The 18,848-nt window shown below is 47.7% G+C and overlaps 1 protein-coding gene across 3 annotated transcripts in view; it reads left to right on the top strand.

The window, feature by feature from the left end:
* PRKCZ (protein kinase C zeta) overlaps positions 1-18,848 on the top strand; it is a 1,951,357-nt gene that overhangs the window by 1,592,301 nt on the left and 340,208 nt on the right. For all 3 annotated transcript variants that reach the window (XM_069610174.1, XM_069610176.1, XM_069610175.1), the window contains 2 exons: positions 6,473-6,608; positions 7,749-7,836. In XM_069610174.1, the coding sequence (XP_069466275.1) occupies positions 6,473-6,608; positions 7,749-7,836 (224 nt within the window). The remainder of the gene's footprint in view (positions 1-6,472; positions 6,609-7,748; positions 7,837-18,848) is intronic.

Below are 18,848 nucleotides of genomic sequence, written 5' to 3' on the forward strand. Positions count from 1 at the left end.
TTACATATATAACCACATTTAAGATACTGGCAGCAGAAGCAGGTTGGCCAGAACAGGCTCAATATGCCATATTCCGTAGGGGATTTAAAGAAGACATAAAGGATGAGTTGGCAGGGTCTTCACGCCCGCATCCTTTCCTGAACTACTGTCAGTGGTGCTACAAATTGAGTATTGCCTTCAAGAGAGACACCACGAACGGAGACGCTTTTGGGCAAATTTTTCCATTCAAGATATTCCCATTACTCCTACTTTACCGTCTACTATCAGAGAGGAACCCATGCAGATCGGAACCACTCGAGCACCACTCTCCGCGGAAGAAAGACGATGCCGAAGAGAGCAAGGCCTGTGTGCCTATTGTGGGTCCGATAAGCATCTCCTTAAAGAATGCTCTGTTTTGCCGACAAAGAGATTAGGAAACAAACAACCCCGGGCCTGAAAGGGACTAATGTCCGGGGGTTATCCGATCATTCCAGTCCCTCAGTGTCTTTATCGGTATCAATGAAAGGAACTCCAGAAGATTCCAGACTCCCGGTGGTAAACCTTTGATTGGAAATCAAAAACCAGCAGGTGGAGACATTAGCTCTGCTGGAATGTGGGGCAGCAGGCAATTTTGTGGACACTTTCTGGGCTGACAAGGTTGGCCTTAAAAGACTGGCTCGCAAGGAGGGACAGACTGTGGAGAGCGTGGATGGATCCCCCCTCTCATCTGGACCTATTACACATACCACGGAGGAGCTACAAGTTTGGATTTTCCAACATTGTGAGATACTAAGATTTGACATCATAAGAGCAGCCCATTTTCTGGTGATTTTGGGGTTTACATGGCTTAGATCATAACCCCCAGATTGATTGGGCGACCAATCAGTTGTGCTTTGTATCTTTAATTGCAAGCAGCATTGTCTTCCCCAGCCATCATACGCCAAGATACAGATGAATTATCCCGATAACCAGGAAGTTCTAGGAGTCCATGCTTTACCACGCTTTTGTACTCAGTTTTCGAGTGTCTTCACAGAGATCAAACCTGCTGAACTACCACCTCACTGACCTGAAGACTGCTCAATTGATATAGAGCCAAATGCTCTGGTGCCATTTGGCCGGATGTTTCCGCTTTCCTTAACAGAGAAGAAGACGTTACGTCAATATCTCAATACCAACCTCCACAACGGTCTCATCCGACCTTCCAAATCTTCTGCTGGTGCCTCCCTATTTTTTATCACAAAGAGAGATTCCAAGGACTTAAGACCATGCACTGATTATAGGGCTCTCAACAGGGTTACCATCAGAGACTGGTACCCCGTGCCTTTAATCTCAGAAATTATAGAGGCAGTTCAAGGGGCGAAGGTATTTACAAAATTGGATCTCAAACAAGCGTACCATCTACTTCGAATTGCCATGGGTGACAAATGGAAGACCGCTTTTCGCACTCCTTTTGGATTGTATGAATATAGGGTGATGTCCTTTGGTCTGGTCAACGCGCTGACAGTTTTCCAACGGTTCATGGACCGTATGTTCTCCGATCTCTTGTTTTGGTCTATTATCATTTACTTGGATGATATCCTGATATACTCTGTCAATCAGGAGGATCATGAACAACATGTACTGACAGTATTGAATCGTCTTCACGATAACCAACTGCTGCCGAAACCGGAGAAATGTATATTTGGAGTGTCTTCGATACCATACCTCGGTTTCATTCTTTCTGGCCAAGGTATTGCTATCGATCCTCACAAGACATCTGCTATATTGGAATCGGCCTCTCCCTCTACCATCAAAGAGGTTCAGCGCTTCCTCAACCTGGCAAACCTTTACAGAAGATTTATCCCCAAGTTTTCAGAGATTGTTCTTCCCATTACAACACTGCTTAGGAAAACCTCAGGTCCATTTAAGTGGACTACCACGGCAGAGGAGAGCTTTACACATCTCAAGTCACTATTCTGTACAGCACCCATTTTAAAGCAACCGGATCAGTCTCAACAGTTCATAGTAGAGACCGACGCATCCTCAGCGGCTATCGGGGCAGCTCTTCTCCAGGACAAGAACGGTGTGGAACATCCAGTAGCCTACCTTTGGCGCACTGTCACTCCCAGCCAACTTAACTATTCGGTTCTCGAAAAGGAGTTGTTGGCTATGAAGCTGGCCTGTGAGGAGTGGCGCCATCTCCTCCTGGCAGCCAATCACCCTTTTTTGATCCATACTGACCACAAGAACCTTAAAGTCCTTCAGTCTATGGAATGTTCCAGCTCACACCAGGCTCGCTGGGCTCATTTTCTTGACCAATACAATTTTCAAGTCACCTATATCCCGGGGTCCAGGAACATTCTGGCCGATGCACTTTCACTTAAAGACCTGAACTCTGTCTGATTCATACCCTCCGGAATGGATGTTCCAACGGAATCGCATAGTCGCACAAGTCAATGGCTTTCTACAGGAGGTTAATGAAGCTATAGCCTCTGACTCTACCAATCGTATAGAAAGGCAACCTCTCATCTTCCAAGAAAAGGAAGGACTCTGGTTTTACCAGAACAGATTGTACATTCCTTCAGAACCTCTCCATAAGAACATAATAGGTTGGTGTCATAACAGGACAGCGGGTCACCGAGGACAATCTAATACCACAGAGCTCGTGGGAAGAACATTTTTTTTGGCCTAATTTGAAACGAGAGATTCGATTGTATGTTTTGTCCTGCCCAGTTTGTGCTATGGCAAAAAACTTCACTGGCAAACCATTGGGTCTTCTTACACAGTCCAGTCCGAGGTTCCACAACGTCCCTGGGGACATATCTCTACCGACTTCATCATGGAGCTTCCAGTGTCAGACTCCTGCACTTGTATAATGGTCACCATAGATTCTCTTTCCAAGATGGCCCATTTTTCCCCGCTGTCTGGTTTGCCATCTGCAACTCAAATGGCCGAAGTCTTTACCAGGGATGTCTTCCATTTACACGGTCTTCCTGACAAGATCGTCTCTGACCGAGGCAGTCAGTAGGTTTCTAAGTTTTGGAAGGCACTCTGTAGTCGGTTGTGAATTGACCGGGCCTTGTCCTCTGGTTTCCATCGGCAAACTAACGGCCAGACAGAGAGGCTTAACACCACACTAGAGCAATATCTTAGGTGTTACAGCAATCAGTTTCAGGATAATTGGGTTCAGCTCCTTCCCACCACTGATTTTCCTATAATAATTCCAAACACTCAGCCACTGGACTCACCCCCTTCTACTGTAATTATGGTGTCCATCCCCGATCAATTTTTTCCATCCTCTCTAAACCTATCGGTTCTCCAGCAGTGGAATCTACCCTCGCAGACATAACTGAAGCTCACAAGACCGCAAAGATCAGCCTCGAAAGTAGCCTCTGTGACTACAAGACACAGTCAGACAGACCTAGGCGTGAAACTCCCGACTGGGTAGAAGGTTCAAAGGTTTGGCTATCCACCAGATTCTTGCCCCGGTGGGTTCACCCTTCTAAATTGTCCCCCAGGTATTTAGGTCCTTTCCTGGTTTTGAAGAAGATTAATCTGTAGCTTATAAACTTAAACTTCCTGCCAATCTCAGTCACATTCACCCAGTTTTTCATTCTTCTCTTAAAGAATATCTACCTGACAAAGACCGCAGGCCAAGGTCTCACCTGAGAGAGAGGTACAAGATACCACACCTGATGAATATGAAGTATCCAATATCCGAGATTCTCGATACTATAGGGGAAGCCTTCAATACCTACTATCCTGGAAGGGTTACCCTAGATCAGAGGACGACTGGGAACCGGCTCATTATGGGAAAGCCCCCAGACTACTGAGCTGTTTCCACCAGAATCATCCGGGTAAACCTGGACAAACTAGTATAAAGAGGGGGCATACTGTCACATTCCGGTCTACCTAGCGGTGGTTGCCGCGGATACGGCTGAGCCGCCATTAGAATATTCCAACACGTTCCCCTCCGAACGGCTGCAACGCTCTAGCGTTTTATTTCCAACATGGCCGCCGCTGGGATTACTTAATCTCTGCGATCCCAGCAGTCGGCGCGTTGCAACCGTCCGGATCGGCTTTCTTGCTCTTTTCAGTACGACGCTAAGTATTCTCTCTGTACCCTCTGCTTCATACCGAAGCTCTCTTTCAGCTCCCTCCTTTGCTCTCGCTACCGCTTTGCTCTTGTTGCTGCTTTCCTTCTGTACGCCCGCTTCCTGGTGCCGTACTTTTCCTCGCTCGATCTCCTCCCTTAACCCACCTGTATTTGGAGCTCCTCTTGCTCCCTGTTACGCTTACCTTCCTCTTCCCTCCTCCGTCCACTGCTAGGCTTATGCTGTTTGCTCCAGCCTTTCTTATCTTGCACTTACAGCTGTCTCCACTGCTCTTATTGTTGCCTTCCGCTTACTCCTATTTTAGGAAGGTTCTGCCAGTTGCCTACTTTCTGTTACCTAATTACCTCTGGAGCAGTATCTCTCTTACCCGACAGAAGGTGGCCAGCTACGCTTATCACCCAGGTTTTTTTTTCTGCCGTGTGGCTTTTTCCCCCCATATTGCCTGTGCATATTGTCTGGAGTTGTGGTGTGATTTTGTCTTAAATCCACCACGGCTTCTTCCCGTGTCAGGTCACCCACATCAATGAAGGAAAATAATTACCTGGCCCACCGGCAAGGCATCAGTGAAACTACCACCTTGGATTCTACAGGTGAGGAGAGTGGTGCTGAGAGTGGGGAGGGGGGAACCCCACGTATTGGGAAAGAAGGCTTTCCGGGGGAGAAACAGGACATCTACTCCCCCATGTGGTCATGTCTGTATTCATTCTGTGTGGTTTGTGTTTATGATTAGGTTTCATCTGGTTCTGAATTATATGGTAACTTGTTATAGTCTATTACAGAAAGGTTACAAAAATATGTTCTTTTATTCTGTTATCTACACAGCTATATTGTACTGTTCTGCGCATGCCATAGTTTCCAGCTACCATCGGATGGATTCTTTAATCAACATTGGCGGATAATCCTAACGGGCGCTTAGTTGATTACCGTTATCCATATCTTCTCACGAACGGAACACCATGTGCGTCATTAGGTTTTGCTGATGTAACATAAGGACACACAAGAATTGGAATACAGGGATTGATTGAACGCTGGTCGCAATCGGCGTATCATGAAGTTATAAAGAACAATCGAAGCATGCATTGTTCACTAGCTATAACTTGTATTGAAAAAACATATTGTTCATTTCGTGGACTTAATCTTCTCTTGTGAGACTTCTTTGCAAAATAAAAGCACTTGTTTCATTGCAGGCTATTGATGTTTTCTTTAAAACGAATGTTTTGCTCTCCTATTTGGGACAAGAAAGAAAAGTTACGCGCTGTGAGAGGATGTGTGTGTTTATCTTCCTGCTTCTGCGTTAAGTAACATTATGGCGTGGGTGATGACGGGCACTTTTGGCTACGCTGGCCACGAACGTCATGACAATAGGTGAAGCATATCGTTTGGATTAGTTATGTCAGATTTGGGGGGCGGGCAATCTTTATTCTTGCCGTGAGGGCACTTGAATTTAGGGCGATGCATCAATGGATAAGATTAGCACAAGGTTGTTTTCGCATGTGTAAAAGTGAGGAAAATTAAAGTAAGATGTATAGAAAACATTTTTAAGATCGATTACAGTATGCTTTAAAATACATGCCCGAACGATTGGGCATTAAAATGTTTTAGCAAACTTCCCCTTTAATGGTGGTCTCTGTTTATCCCCCAGCGGGCTGGAAAGTGAGTCTTTGCTTCTGTTTATTCATTATAACAAAGGGCTTCTACAATTGGTCACTTATACACATTTTGTTGGGCCGAATATTTTGTCTATGGAATCTGTGATTCACGCTGGATCGACTGAAGTTTTCATTATCCTCAGCCAGATAACAATAATACTACTTTTATTAGTGCTGCTGCTGTCACTACTACAACTACTGCTGCCTTTATAACTAATAATTAATATTGTGTATATTATGTTTATCTTTTATAGGTCTAGTAATGTATATTGTTTTTTAATTGTTTTATGTCATATGTTATTTGTTGTTGGGGTTATTTGTCTTTTTTAGGATGTGAAGGTGGCTGGTATAGTACTGATCTCTAACTGCTCAGGATCTTTGTATTTGGGCACATCAAGAGTCCAAGATGAGAGCTCTGCTTCTGCAGCATCTTCACGTGCTTGATATTTGTTGAAATATTTAAATGACAATGATCTGTCATGGTAACTTAAAATATTGGAGTAAAAAAACATTACCACATCAAGATTTTCAAGGGGTTCAAAAATAGTGATCTGTTTTTTTAAGCATTGACAACAGGAACATTAACTTAGTCGTTTTCAAGGAGTTGTGTTTCAAAAGTATCTCATTGTTTATATATATTTGCAATTAAGGCAATGTGAGTCTTCACCCTCTTTTGTTTTTGGTACTGTATAATCCTGCTTCCTTTCAAAGGCATACTCTTAACATATTTCTAAATTTTTTCCCTCAAAGGTTTTATGCTGCTGAAATTTGTATTGCTCTCAACTTCCTGCACGAACGAGGAATAATTTACAGAGACTTGAAACTCGATAATGTTCTGCTAGACTCTGAAGGGCATATCAAGTTAACAGACTATGGCATGTGCAAGGTAAGATATTTTCTTTATTCTTAATAGAGCTGACATAGACTTTTTATAAATGGAGTGAAGGCACAGCCAGTGCAGTGGATCATTGTGAATCTCACGTTTGCCTGTCAGCCTCTGTACCCTGTGTGCTCTCCCATTATAAATGTAACTCTCCCCACAATCCTTAACCTGCAGCAGATGGATGTCTGCCAAGGTTTTTTATCATAGGAATTGCAGTCATGCCTCTCCTGGAATGGGAGAAAGGGGCGATGGTAATGCTATGCACAAACTCCAGGTGTGATTTTTTTTTTGCCAACAGAGGTTTCTTCTGTGTTAGCTATGTGGGATAAAAGATGGGATTGTATTTAAAATAATAACATTGGTGGTCAGACTGCCGCTCCCTTCTGTGTCCAACTGTGTTGCATACCTTTAACAGATGGGCTTTAGAAGGGGCACGAGGAAGGGGGTTTGCCTGTTAAAGAATTGGCCAAATGGAGAAATCTTCATAGACTAAACATGTTCACACTTTCTAAGAACTGGTGTTATTCAAAATACTGAGTTATGGTTGCATTCTTGCTTTGCCTTTTACAATGCTGCTTTGCCTAATAAAGTGCACTTTCTGTGGTAGACCACTTAATATAATGTGCACATTTACAATGCAACCTTTGTAAATAGCCCCTTTATGCTACTTCTGTGAGGGTATTTGATTGTATGTAATTTAGCATTGCATTAAACTGTGCATAGCTTACACTTTCAAAATGTCACAGTACCTAAAGTATGTGAATGATTAAGGGTGGTTAAGCATTCACAAATGTTTAAGGATATGCTATAGTGTGATGCAATCTGCTGAGGTTTATGCAATTATTACCTAATCATGTATTTGTGCAGTTTATTCTTAAAAGGTCTATTTCCTTTCAATTATCAGTTATTTACAAAATATTGCCTTCTGAATTCAATGTGTCCCTGATCTCATGTTTGTTGTTTATTTAGTGTTGTATGTCTGGGCTTCCACAATATCGTCCCTATGCATTATTTTCTTTTACATGTTTGGTCCATCTGCATCCCTCTACTTTATTTGCTCACTTGTAAAACCCTTTCTTTGACAAGTTAGTTTGTTTGCACTAATTTATAGTTAAAGGTTTTACAATATCCATGTAATTTTAGGAGGGGCTGGGACCAGGTGACACTACAAGCACTTTCTGTGGAACACCAAATTACATTGCACCTGAGATCTTAAGAGGAGAGGAATATGGTAAGTTACTGTCAAACATCAAACATATGGTGTTCTTGTATTGTGCATTTTATGGCTAGATTTACTAAATGTTTCTCGACATTTTTTAGTCTGTCGATTTGTATTCGTGTTGCTTTTTATTTCAAGAATGTGAATTGTTTTGTTTCACATGTGCTGATCTCCTTTTTTCTCCAGCATTGGATCTTACATGGATTCACATGCTTATGAATAGTCCGTTTCGTCAGGCTGGGAATCCTCTGTAATATTAAAGCAGTTTTTCTTTAAAAGCTTAAACTACTCATCACTTATATAGCCCATTGCTCTTACTTTGGGTCATACTGCCCTAACCAATGACGTTCATCCTCCTTAGCTCCACCCCTGGCAGCAGTTTTCAGATTTGTTTGTGCACGTCTGCGTGTTGGGAGACCTTGTTATTCGCTCCTCGAATTGTTCAACTTATTTCCATTTTTGATCAAAGATTCTTCATTGTCTCTTCATCTTTCGTCACATCGGTGACTACCGGTAGTGGGAATCAATTGACGGTGAAGATCCAAACCATCTGGGATCTTCTGGCCGTGGAGAACTTCATTGCTGAAGCCTTCTCCACAATGTGATAGCGGATGCCAGTAAGAAGACTATGTTTAGGCCTTGCGCCAAATGCTGCCTCAGGAACATTTTGGTTGAAGATCGGCATATGAAATGTATTTACTGCCTGCATCCGGACCACAAAGTAGAGAACTGCTGCATTTGCCAGGAGTTTTCATCGAAAACCCAGAAATACCACCACCGACGGTTAGTCGCATGGTTGGAAGAAGGTTAGAAGGCCTATGACTCGACCTCGGCCTGAAATCATGCCTCGGCCACGGTTGGCAGGCCTGTGCACAAAACTCCCTCTAAGAAGAGGTGGAGATCCTATGAGGATACTTCCCCTGTAAAGAAACCTAAAAGGACCCATGTACATGATCTCACAGTTAGACTACCCCGCCATCAATCGATATGACAGCTGCCAAGGCTCCTTCTAAATCTTCAACTTCGTCGGCTGCCCAGGCAGCGATGAAGGGCTCATTGATGGCGCTGTCCTACACCATGGTGAAGGTTGAACCAACGACTTAAGTCATCGGCGACGGGAGCACCGTCGTCCAGCCGTACATCCACGAGCAAACAGTTCTTTGTCGACAAAACACAGCTCCGTTCCGACAACTACTCCGATGACCCCGTCGGCTACTTCGCCGACAAGCCATATGACCACAACAGTTGTAGCTACATAGTCACTGGTTGTACCGATAAAATCATTGGCGCCCTCGTCTACGAGCACCACCATAATATCCAGAGTTGGGCTACCTCCCAGGCCAGCTCCTACGCTTCCCACCAAGGAAATGCCTCTTTTAACACGGGCTAGAGCGACACCACCTGTCCAGATGCTACTGGTGGGTAGCATATCAGACGAATAGCCTTTCGAGGTATCTTCTTCGGATCAAGAGGAGGTAGAAGGGGATCCTGACCCCATTCTACCGGCTCCTCGACCACCAGTACAGCCTTCGGTCCCTGGACCATCTGTTCTCATCCCAGTGCAGCCTTCGGTCCCTGGCCATCTGTTCTGACCCCAGGGCCTCCTGCACAGAGTGACTTGTCACAAGATATTTTGTCAACTTTGCAATCTACGGTGACAGAATTGTAGCAGCAACTACCTCCTCCTCCCCTTCAAGGTGCCCATAGGTGTAGTCCCTCCTGGCCATCCAGGCCACATAAGGTTCCTCAGCCTCGACCAGTGCCAGCGGTATTCTTGCACCTAGTGGCCCTCACAGACAAGGATACTGGCCCGGACACGGGCACATCTCCAGGTACCCAGGCTACCGATGAGTTTGACTTGATAGCGGCATATGGGAAAAAAAAAGCCTGATGCGTATTTACCCTCCATAAATTCATCCCCTGATAAGATTTGATCTTTTCACGCCATGTTTGTGCTGTAAAGCTTTATAATCTCGTCCCAAAGAAACAGAAGAAGGAGGGGTTCCTGCCCCAAATGAGGGAAGCCTCCAGGAAATCGGTGGTGTCCCTTTACTGTAGGACATCTGGGAAGATGGTCTCATGGTAATGCAGAAGCAATTTTCAACACCACCAAAGAAGGACCGCATGGAAAATAAAGTGTGTCCCACAGGGCGCACCCAAGTGTCTCTGTTCGCAGCCATCACGTGATTCAGTAGTTTCAGCAACAGCCAGAAATAGATCGGCTAACCCTTCGTCCCAGTTTCTGGTTCCACCAGACAACGATGGTAAGCAGCTGGATGCATTCAGAAAACACATTATTACCACGGTGGCTAGCACTATCAAGGCCGCAAATTCCCTGGCCCTTCTCTCCAGATATGATGGCGAGCTATGGTAGAAAATGGGGCCTCTCCTGCATTTCCTACCCAACGACAAGTGGGAGGAGGTATTAGCCTTGCTGTGTGAAGGGGAGATAGCATCTGACCACGCAATCACTGCGGCACTGGATGTGCCGGGCACAGGTTTCCGCCAAATGGGGAACAGGGCTGTCCTAAGGCATCAATGCCAGTTGAAAGCCACACATTACTGCCCCAATGTACAATCAAAGGTCATTCACATGCCCTTTGATGGTGTCAACCTCTTCGGTGAAGGTCAATGAAACCCTCCAAGCAATTAAGACTGACACAGACACTGCTCGCTCCTTAGGTACCCAGCAGCACCGGACACAGCCCTTTCGTTCTGAGAAAGGGAGATTCTCCAAAACCTCTGGGAGCTATCAATAGCGGCAACCGTCTTGCACCTCCTACAGGAGGCCTACCGTGGGAGATCGGAAACATACAGGGGTACGCAGAGGCTGTGGGGATCCAGCACCCGCATCCAGACTCCAAAGCAGGCCTGACACAGATCAGGGCCCGTGCCTCCACTTCAGCCCCAGTGGGAGGCCGGTTGTCTCGATTTGTTGACCAGTGAAAGAACATAACCACTGACATGGGAGCTCAGCAATGTACAGAGAGGACTCGCCCTCATGTTCCTAGGAAAGGTTCCCTCCTTTCCACACGTATGCAAAAGGGAACTACATCTGCCCCTCCTACTACAGTTAGTTCTGTCCCTAATCAAAAAGGGTTATAGAACCAGTTCCGACCACCTCCGGCGCTCTTTTCCCTGGGCTTTTTGCAGTGCCTTGCCACTCCTTCGGATGAGAGAATACAGTCCATGCTCCACAAGGTCCAACAGCTGTCTCTACTCCAGTTAGCCACAGTACGCTCAATCAAGTCCCTTGCAGGGATGATGTCCCCCTGCAGATCCCTTGTTCCTCACTGCAGGCTACTGTGACAAATCATTGGATGTCGACACTTCTCTCCAAGAGGGAGCCCCTTCCCTTGAGGCCAGGTAGGTGAGGCCGCTACCCGATAGTCCCTCTGTGGTACTCAGAGGGAGGAACTCATGGGGAGAGACTCCTACTCTAGGGACAAGGATGACCATCTAAGGGAAAGGAGGTATGACACCCCTCACCCAACATCCTCATATATCACTCGCCCTAAACCCTGTTCCACACACCACCTCTCGATACCACAGACATCCATGTGTCTCTGCAAAACCCAGTACTTAACTTGGACGAGGAGGAGTAGGGACTACCCAAGAGAAACACCCTTGGCTCATACTGTAACGAAGAAGAGCAAAGACTACCCAGAATAAATACAATGGGCAAGTACTGGGATGAGGAAGAGGTGCAGAGACCTACCAACTAATCCTAGAAACCTCCATTGAGCTTTCTAGTGGTTCTCTAACCCATTGGAGAAGCACACATACAAACAAAAGGACTACAGAAGAGGGCGAGAATCCCTCCCTGGAGGAGCCGCGAGATTCAAAGCCGACAAGCAGGGAGAACGGCACCCAAGACACTTGTCTGCCGGCAGACGCGGTCCTGACGGGTCTGCCATGAATAGACCGACAAAACGGGTGAAAGAAAGGCATCCAGCCGGCAGAGCGAGCTGGAACGCACGGTCATCTGAAGAAGCACTGCCCGAAAAGGAGAGAATGCTGCAGAGCCAACTCAGCTGCTAGAGAAACAGCCCAAAGCCTGGGAAGGGACGCAGAGAAGCCAACCAGCAAGTGCCCTGCAGGTCTCTGGGTTGCCGGGACGGTTGGTGGGTTGCCAGGATGGCTAAGAAGTGATGAAAGACTGGTCTGGGACCTGCACCCTATAACAAATAGCCTCCTGGGTCGTCTTCTCCGTGGCAGTACGCAGCAGAGTAGTGTAACAGAAAAGGAAAGAGAAGAAAGGCCAGGGGAAGGGAGACATTCCCCCTGGTATTGTGAACTGTGATAAAGAGCTTGAGAAAGGCCAGGGTTAGGGAGTCATTCCACAGGCATTATGAAATTGTTAAACCATGTAAAGAGAGTGCAGGGGAAGTGGGTCATTCCTCCTGGCTACGAGTGGCTATGTGTGGAGAAAAGCACTGAGAGCCAGACACCACGAGAAGGAGGCATTCTCCTAGTGATTACGTTTACAGAGAGAATCAAGCCAGTTATCCAGGGGAAGGGAGTCATTACCCATGGTGCTGAAAATACCAAGATACCTGGAGAAGGGAGGCATTCTCCAGGAACCCGATAGTGAAGAAGCAAATATGGGCAATAAGGAAAATTGATGGTTGAACTGGAACTTTACCTTTCAAGTTGAATTGAGAACTTTACTGCTTGTTGGCATTACAACTTGGAACTTTGTTTTGTGCTTGGGAAAGGGATTGAGACATGGCGAAGGGAGTCATCCTTCAGGTAAATATCTCACCTAACAACTGGAGCTGTGGTCCATTGCCCAGAAGAAGGTAACCATACTTCTGGACCAAGAAGATCCACTACCTCTTTAGTTTAGTTATAAGTCAGACCATTACCTGTTCAGACAGGCTGGAGTGTCGGAAGAGTCTGTTTGCGTGCAGCGCGGCTTGGCGCCCAACACTGTAGGGTCCCTTCCTCTACTGTAGTCGGCTTCAGCTTCACTGCAGTCCTGGTGTGCTGCTCCGGCGGCTATGTTTGCATTTCTTGCTCGTTCCCCAGGGGTGGCTGCTACACCATCTGTCACTGTCCACCAGAGCAATGATCTGACCATTGGTTCTCCGGTGACCCTAAAGGAGGCCGTGGAAGGAGGCAAGACTCAGTCTTCACCTTTCCTGCCTGCTGACAGCTGAGGCTGCTGCCAACTGAGACTCTCCATGAGGGGTGGGGTGTACGTTGCATGCTGGCGAGGTTAAGGCTGCGGGCTGTAACTCTGCAGTAAATGTTGCAGGAGTAAAGGGTGGCTCCAGGTCATGGCTGTGTGTGTGTCACTGTGCCTATGGTGCCATGCGTATGCCGCGTGTGTCCCACAGTTATGAACAGCTCACTCTGCGCTGTCCTCCTGCCTGCTATGAGGGCTGTCCACTCGCTCTCCACGGCCCAGCCTCTGCCTTCTACCCTTAAACATCTTTTGCTCTCCTGGACCCAGCCCCCGCCCTCCTATCATCACGCCTGGTCACAGCTCACGGTGAAGTCAGAACGAGTTACTTCACTACTCCCCCACCTGAGTTAGGCTATCAACTTGACCTGTTGCACCCTTGGCTCCTGGGCTTTTTGCTGTTCTGCTCCACGGATGTAGTCTGTCGGATGTAATCTGTGGGTGCTGCTCAACTGACCTTGCAGCACCTCCTTCACCCAGTGTGGGGGCTGGCCATCTGCTCCTCGATATCCTGATCCCCCTACCAGCTACTACAGGCCTTACCCATGCCCCCTTCTTGCCTTTTCATTGCCCTCTACCCTCTCAACACCACACCTGGATTACACACACGTCGACGCCATGACAGGTCCCCATGCTGCTATCACAGCCGAGACAGGATATGGGCTGGGCCTGCAACGGTAGTGGCATTTGGCTTCTTTTACACCAATGCCCTATGGCTGGATCTGGGCAACGTGTACCATTTATTTATTTATTTATTCTTTAAGCATGCAACAGCCCGAGGGCATCGTGGTGCTTTTACAGATTGAGAACAGGAACTTGGTTACACATAAAACACATAGAAGCATGATTAATGTACAGTTGCAATGGTAAGAGTGTCATACAGATAGGGTGGTAGTTTAGTTAAAGAGAGAAGTTTTGAGGTTCTTTCTGAATGCAGGGAGAGAACTTTCTGCTCTTAGGGCAGTGGGTAGTTTGTTGCATAGTTTTGGGGCTAGATATGGGAAACCTATACCTCGTGCTTTAGCCTTATTAATACGCGGTACAGTGAGTTGGTTAGTGTAGCATAGTCTGGTAGATCTGGTGGCGACAGGTCTGTGGAGTGTGTCTGAGAGATAAGACGGTGCTGTGCGGTGGATATATTTGTGTAGTAGTGAGAATCTTGAATGTAATATGCTCTTTGACAGGGAGCCAGTGGCCGGACTGTCTTGCTTGTGAAATATGGTCTCTTTTTGAGATGCTCAAGGCTGCTCTTAGGGAATTATTTTGGGTGATTTGAAGTCGATTTATGTTTTTTTACAGAGGTGCCGGCTAGAAGTGCGTTGCAGTAATCGAGCTTAGCACCTATGATCACTCTAGCTATTGAGAGGCAGTTTTCCTTGGTTAAGAATGGTTTGATGGGGGGGCGTGGCCAGCACAAGAGCTATGAGGACGTGAGCCCCTGTAGCTCCTGCGGCCGCGGCAGATATCCTGTAGAAACAGCCTGCTACGAATGGCTTTCCTGTAGAAATTATACATTTTCCGGACGACAAACACATCGGGCACAACCAGGCGAAATCCTGGCCAAAATCGCACATTCCTGGGTGAGTTCGGAGCCGAGGAAAACAAGCCGCGCGGAAGCGGGAAAACGCAGACAAAATGGCTGCGCCTGTTGGATCGTAGCCGCATGAAGGATCGTCACTCCGACGCGGATCTGCAATCAATGACCTGTGACTGGGAATGGAGGCACGCAGCAATAACATCCGCGCACGAGGAGGTGGAAATCCCACCAGAACAGCAGCACGCACATCGCCCGTGGAACACTCCGGCCAGCAAATCGAACCAGGCGGGAACCTGTTGAACAACACGAAGAACGGGCCCACCGTCTCCCGAGGGCGGCTGATCTTCGCTGTGCCCGTGTGAGTGGTGTGGCGGGCCCCAGTGCACCGTCGGGTCGCCAGGGTGACCCGAGAGGGAGACGGCAACCTAGGGTGACAGCCATACGTTCGCCCTACCCCAGCCCTCACGCTCATACCGAGCCTGTGGGGGAAGAAGCCCAGACGGCGAACAGAACCAGGCGGCCCGGTAGGTCCACGGCACGTGATCCGCTGGCTTCATAACCCGTTTCGGGAGACGCCACAGACCCTCCACAGACTTCGACCTGTCGGTACTCGTGGCGAAGACCCGTGCTTTCGTGGGCCCGTAGTGCGATCAGTCCAATCAGTGAATTTACAGGACAGCCGGAAGACACGGACAAAATGGCCGCACTCGTTAGTACGTAGCAAAGTGAAGGAGTACCATACTGTGATAGACCTGCGACCTATGCCTGGAACCGACTGTCCACAGGCCTAACCAACAGGCGCCCGCACCTCCACAGACTAGCAATCGCCCCCGACCTAGGAGGGCGCAGAAGAAATATTACGCAACCCCAAAACTGTGCGCCTGTCCACTCGGAGACACCTCACCATCGCCGTATGACATGGGCAAGGATAAACCCAGGAAACTAATCTCCCCGAGCAGGATGGATCAATACATGACGCCGACAGCGACCACCCTGTCGGAACAAGACCTACAAGACACTATGCCACAGGCAGAAGGCACAATATCGTTAAAAGACATCATGGCTGCCATAGCAGACTCGCGGGCCTCGATGGAGCAAAAAATAGATGGCATCAGCATGGACGTCTCCCTCCTCCGGCATGACCTCCAGAAGCTGATGTCCCGTACCGGAGAAGCAGAGCAACGCATATCTGGGACGGAGGACGGCCTACGGCAAGTAGAACAACAACTAGCTAGAGTTACGACCCGCCTAAAAACCATGGAGGAGAGGGTCGATAAAAGCGAGGGAAGATCCAGGCGTAATAATGTTAGAATCCTGGGATTGCCAGAGAAAGTTGAAGGCCCGAACATGGAATTATTTCTGGAGCAGCTATTCACAGACATGTTCGAAACAGATACATTCTCCAACTTCTTTTCAATTGAACGGGCCCACCGTGTGCTGACGGGTCGCCCAGTACCAGGTGCCCCCCCACGCACAGTGATAGCAAAGCTATTGAACTATCGAGACCGCGGCGCACTGCTCCAAACGGCACGGGCAAAATGCACCCTCACATACAATGGATCAAAGATATCGTTTTTCCAGATTACACCAGAGACGTGCAAAAAGCCCGACAATCGTTTGACCAACTCAAAAGACAGTTGCAAACCCTGAATGTGAAATACGGCCTCCTATTTCCTGCCCAACTTAAAATATACTATAAAGGCACGACGGTCCACTTCACTGACCCCAAAGATGCGTGGAAATGGGCAGAGCAACACATTGAAGGTGACTGGACCAAGACAAGAGGCAATGGAAACCGAGCCCCCGAGCCCGGCCAAGACATGAACCGCCGGACCGACAACCGCCAGGCAACGTTACCCAACCACAAGAAAGAGAAGACTGACACCCGAGATATGAACAATCAAGAACTCTGAAGGCCCCGATAAGCAAGGTGTAAGGTACTGTGCACTGTTGACACTCTGCTTACATGATTATAACAGCCATGAAGAGACTCCTAGAAAAGTGGCCAGAACAGGTGGAAGCCCCCCCTGGGAGCCTCCCTGCGTTGGAGCACGGTGGGAACTTGCGAGCAATGAGCTGCGAGTCTACAGCTTTTGTTTAATTTGTTCAATTTGTATCTGAGTTATAATGGGGCGACAGATGCTTCAGTTGGGGGAAAAGTATTGGGAAGGGGGAGTTGGATATGTGCTTTTATGTTTAAAGGATGGACAAACCCAGTGGAACACTGAAGTTCTCGAGACACAGGTTTTGGTGCGACCTAGATCGTTGTTCCCTGCCATGGTACAAATGAACGCAAGAGCCAGACCCCAAAGAACGTTACTGTCATTTACACCCACATACGCCTAAATGACACCGCAAGATACTAAGAACCGAACCTTAAAGCTCCTCACCTGGAACGTGAATGGTCTGGGAAGCAGTCTGAAGAGACGATTAGTGCGGCAATTTCTGAATAGACACAGCTCAGATATTGCTTTCCTAACTGAATCTCACCTGGCAGGAACAACCAATGCACTGTTTAAGCGGTCCAACTACCGCACAGCAATACAAGCAGGATTCACGATGGGAGCCAGAGGAGTAATAATACTGATAGATAAAAGACTTCCTTTTACCCTTACGGACGCAAAACAAGACACTGGAGGCAGATACACGCATGTCACAGGCACGCTCTGGAACAAAACAATCTCCCTACTGGCGATCTATGCTCCACCCAAACTGCAAGCCACGCTGATAGAAGACATCACCCCACTGATCACTATGGACACCTCAGTCATCCTAATCCTGGGGGGAGACTTCAACGATGTAATGGACAATACCCGAGACCGCACACAACTCCGCAGTAGAGACCCCAATCGCCAAACTAATCTGGCCACCTTTGTCGAAGCATTTGGAATTAGGGATGTGTGACGGGACCTTCACCCGGAAAGCAAAGAATACTCTGTGGGAAGCCTACAAATCTGTGATTCGTGGAGAGATCATCTCCTGGACCGCGGCACAAAGAAAAGCACACCTGGAATCAATAAAAGAAGCAGAAGCAAATGTCAAACTAGCGGAGGAATCACACCTACTCCACGATACTCCTGACACGAACAGAGCTCTGACCCTAGCTTAAAAAAAGTTACAAAATACTGCATTGGACAATGCTAAACAGGCACACAGGGCGATGATCGCCAGAATCTATGAAGCAGGCGACAAAGCTGGAAAGATGCTAGCATGGCTGGAGCGGAGAGATGAGGGACACAACCAAGTAAGAGCGATAACAACACAAAACGCTGAAACGAGATCAACAGACGCAGATATTGCAGAGGAATTTGCAAAATACTATGAAAAACTATACAGCACACCTGAAACTCCCCCTGAAATCTCTGTGTTAGAAAAGATCGCCCTTCCCTCTCTTAATGCTGAACAAGCGGCCGGCCTAGAAATGGAAATCACAGAAGAGGAGATAGTGGCAGCTATGATGCAACTCCAGTCTGGAAAGACACCTGGTCCAAACGGTTTCCCCATTGAAACCTGGAAGAAGATAGGTGGAACTGAACTGGCCCCACACTTACTCAAACTGTATCAGCAGGCCCGAGACAACGGCAGCCTGCCAGCGGATTTGAGGAAGGCGACGATAGTTGTGATACCCAAGGCAGACAAACCCCCAGACGAATGTGGATCTTATCGACCAATATCTCTAATTAACAGCGAGACGAAGATACTGGCGAAACTGTTGGCGATGCGCCTACAACAAGTCATAACATCCCTAATGCACCCAGATCAATGTGGTTTCATGCCTGGTATATCTACGAGGATGAACATATGTAGACTACACCTGGCCATTGAGCGCGCCCAGACCCTGGACACTCCCGTGGCAGTACTCGCGGTGGACTTTGAGAAGGCCTTCAACTCGGTCCACTGGGAAGCACTCTGGGCGATTATGGAAAAATGGGGATCGGCGAGCGATTCCTGACCTGTATTCAACTGCTGTACCAGGCGCCGACGGCCGAAGTGAGGGTAAACGGCTGGACGTCACGATCCTTCGCCTTGGGGAAGGGGACACGACCAGGCTGTCCACTATCAGCCCTTCTCTTCGCGCTGGCCATGGAACCACTGTGTCACGCTCACCTGATTCCCACGGAGGCGCAGGTCTGGCTTCGAGTGCTGATGCTTCTTCAATGGTGAACTGCAGGACTCTGAAGATGGACAGGAAGGGCCCCTCTACTCTGGCTTTCCTGGCTCGCAGGAATATTCCCCTGTGCGTGAAAAGGGAGTATTACCTACTGACGGAATAATGCTCAAGCCTCCCACTCCCTTCCA

This window comes from Ambystoma mexicanum, chromosome 8, assembly GCF_040938575.1.
Source record: "Ambystoma mexicanum isolate Mex_15411 chromosome 8, UKY_AmexF1_1, whole genome shotgun sequence".
Taxonomy (NCBI): domain Eukaryota; kingdom Metazoa; phylum Chordata; class Amphibia; order Caudata; family Ambystomatidae; genus Ambystoma; species Ambystoma mexicanum.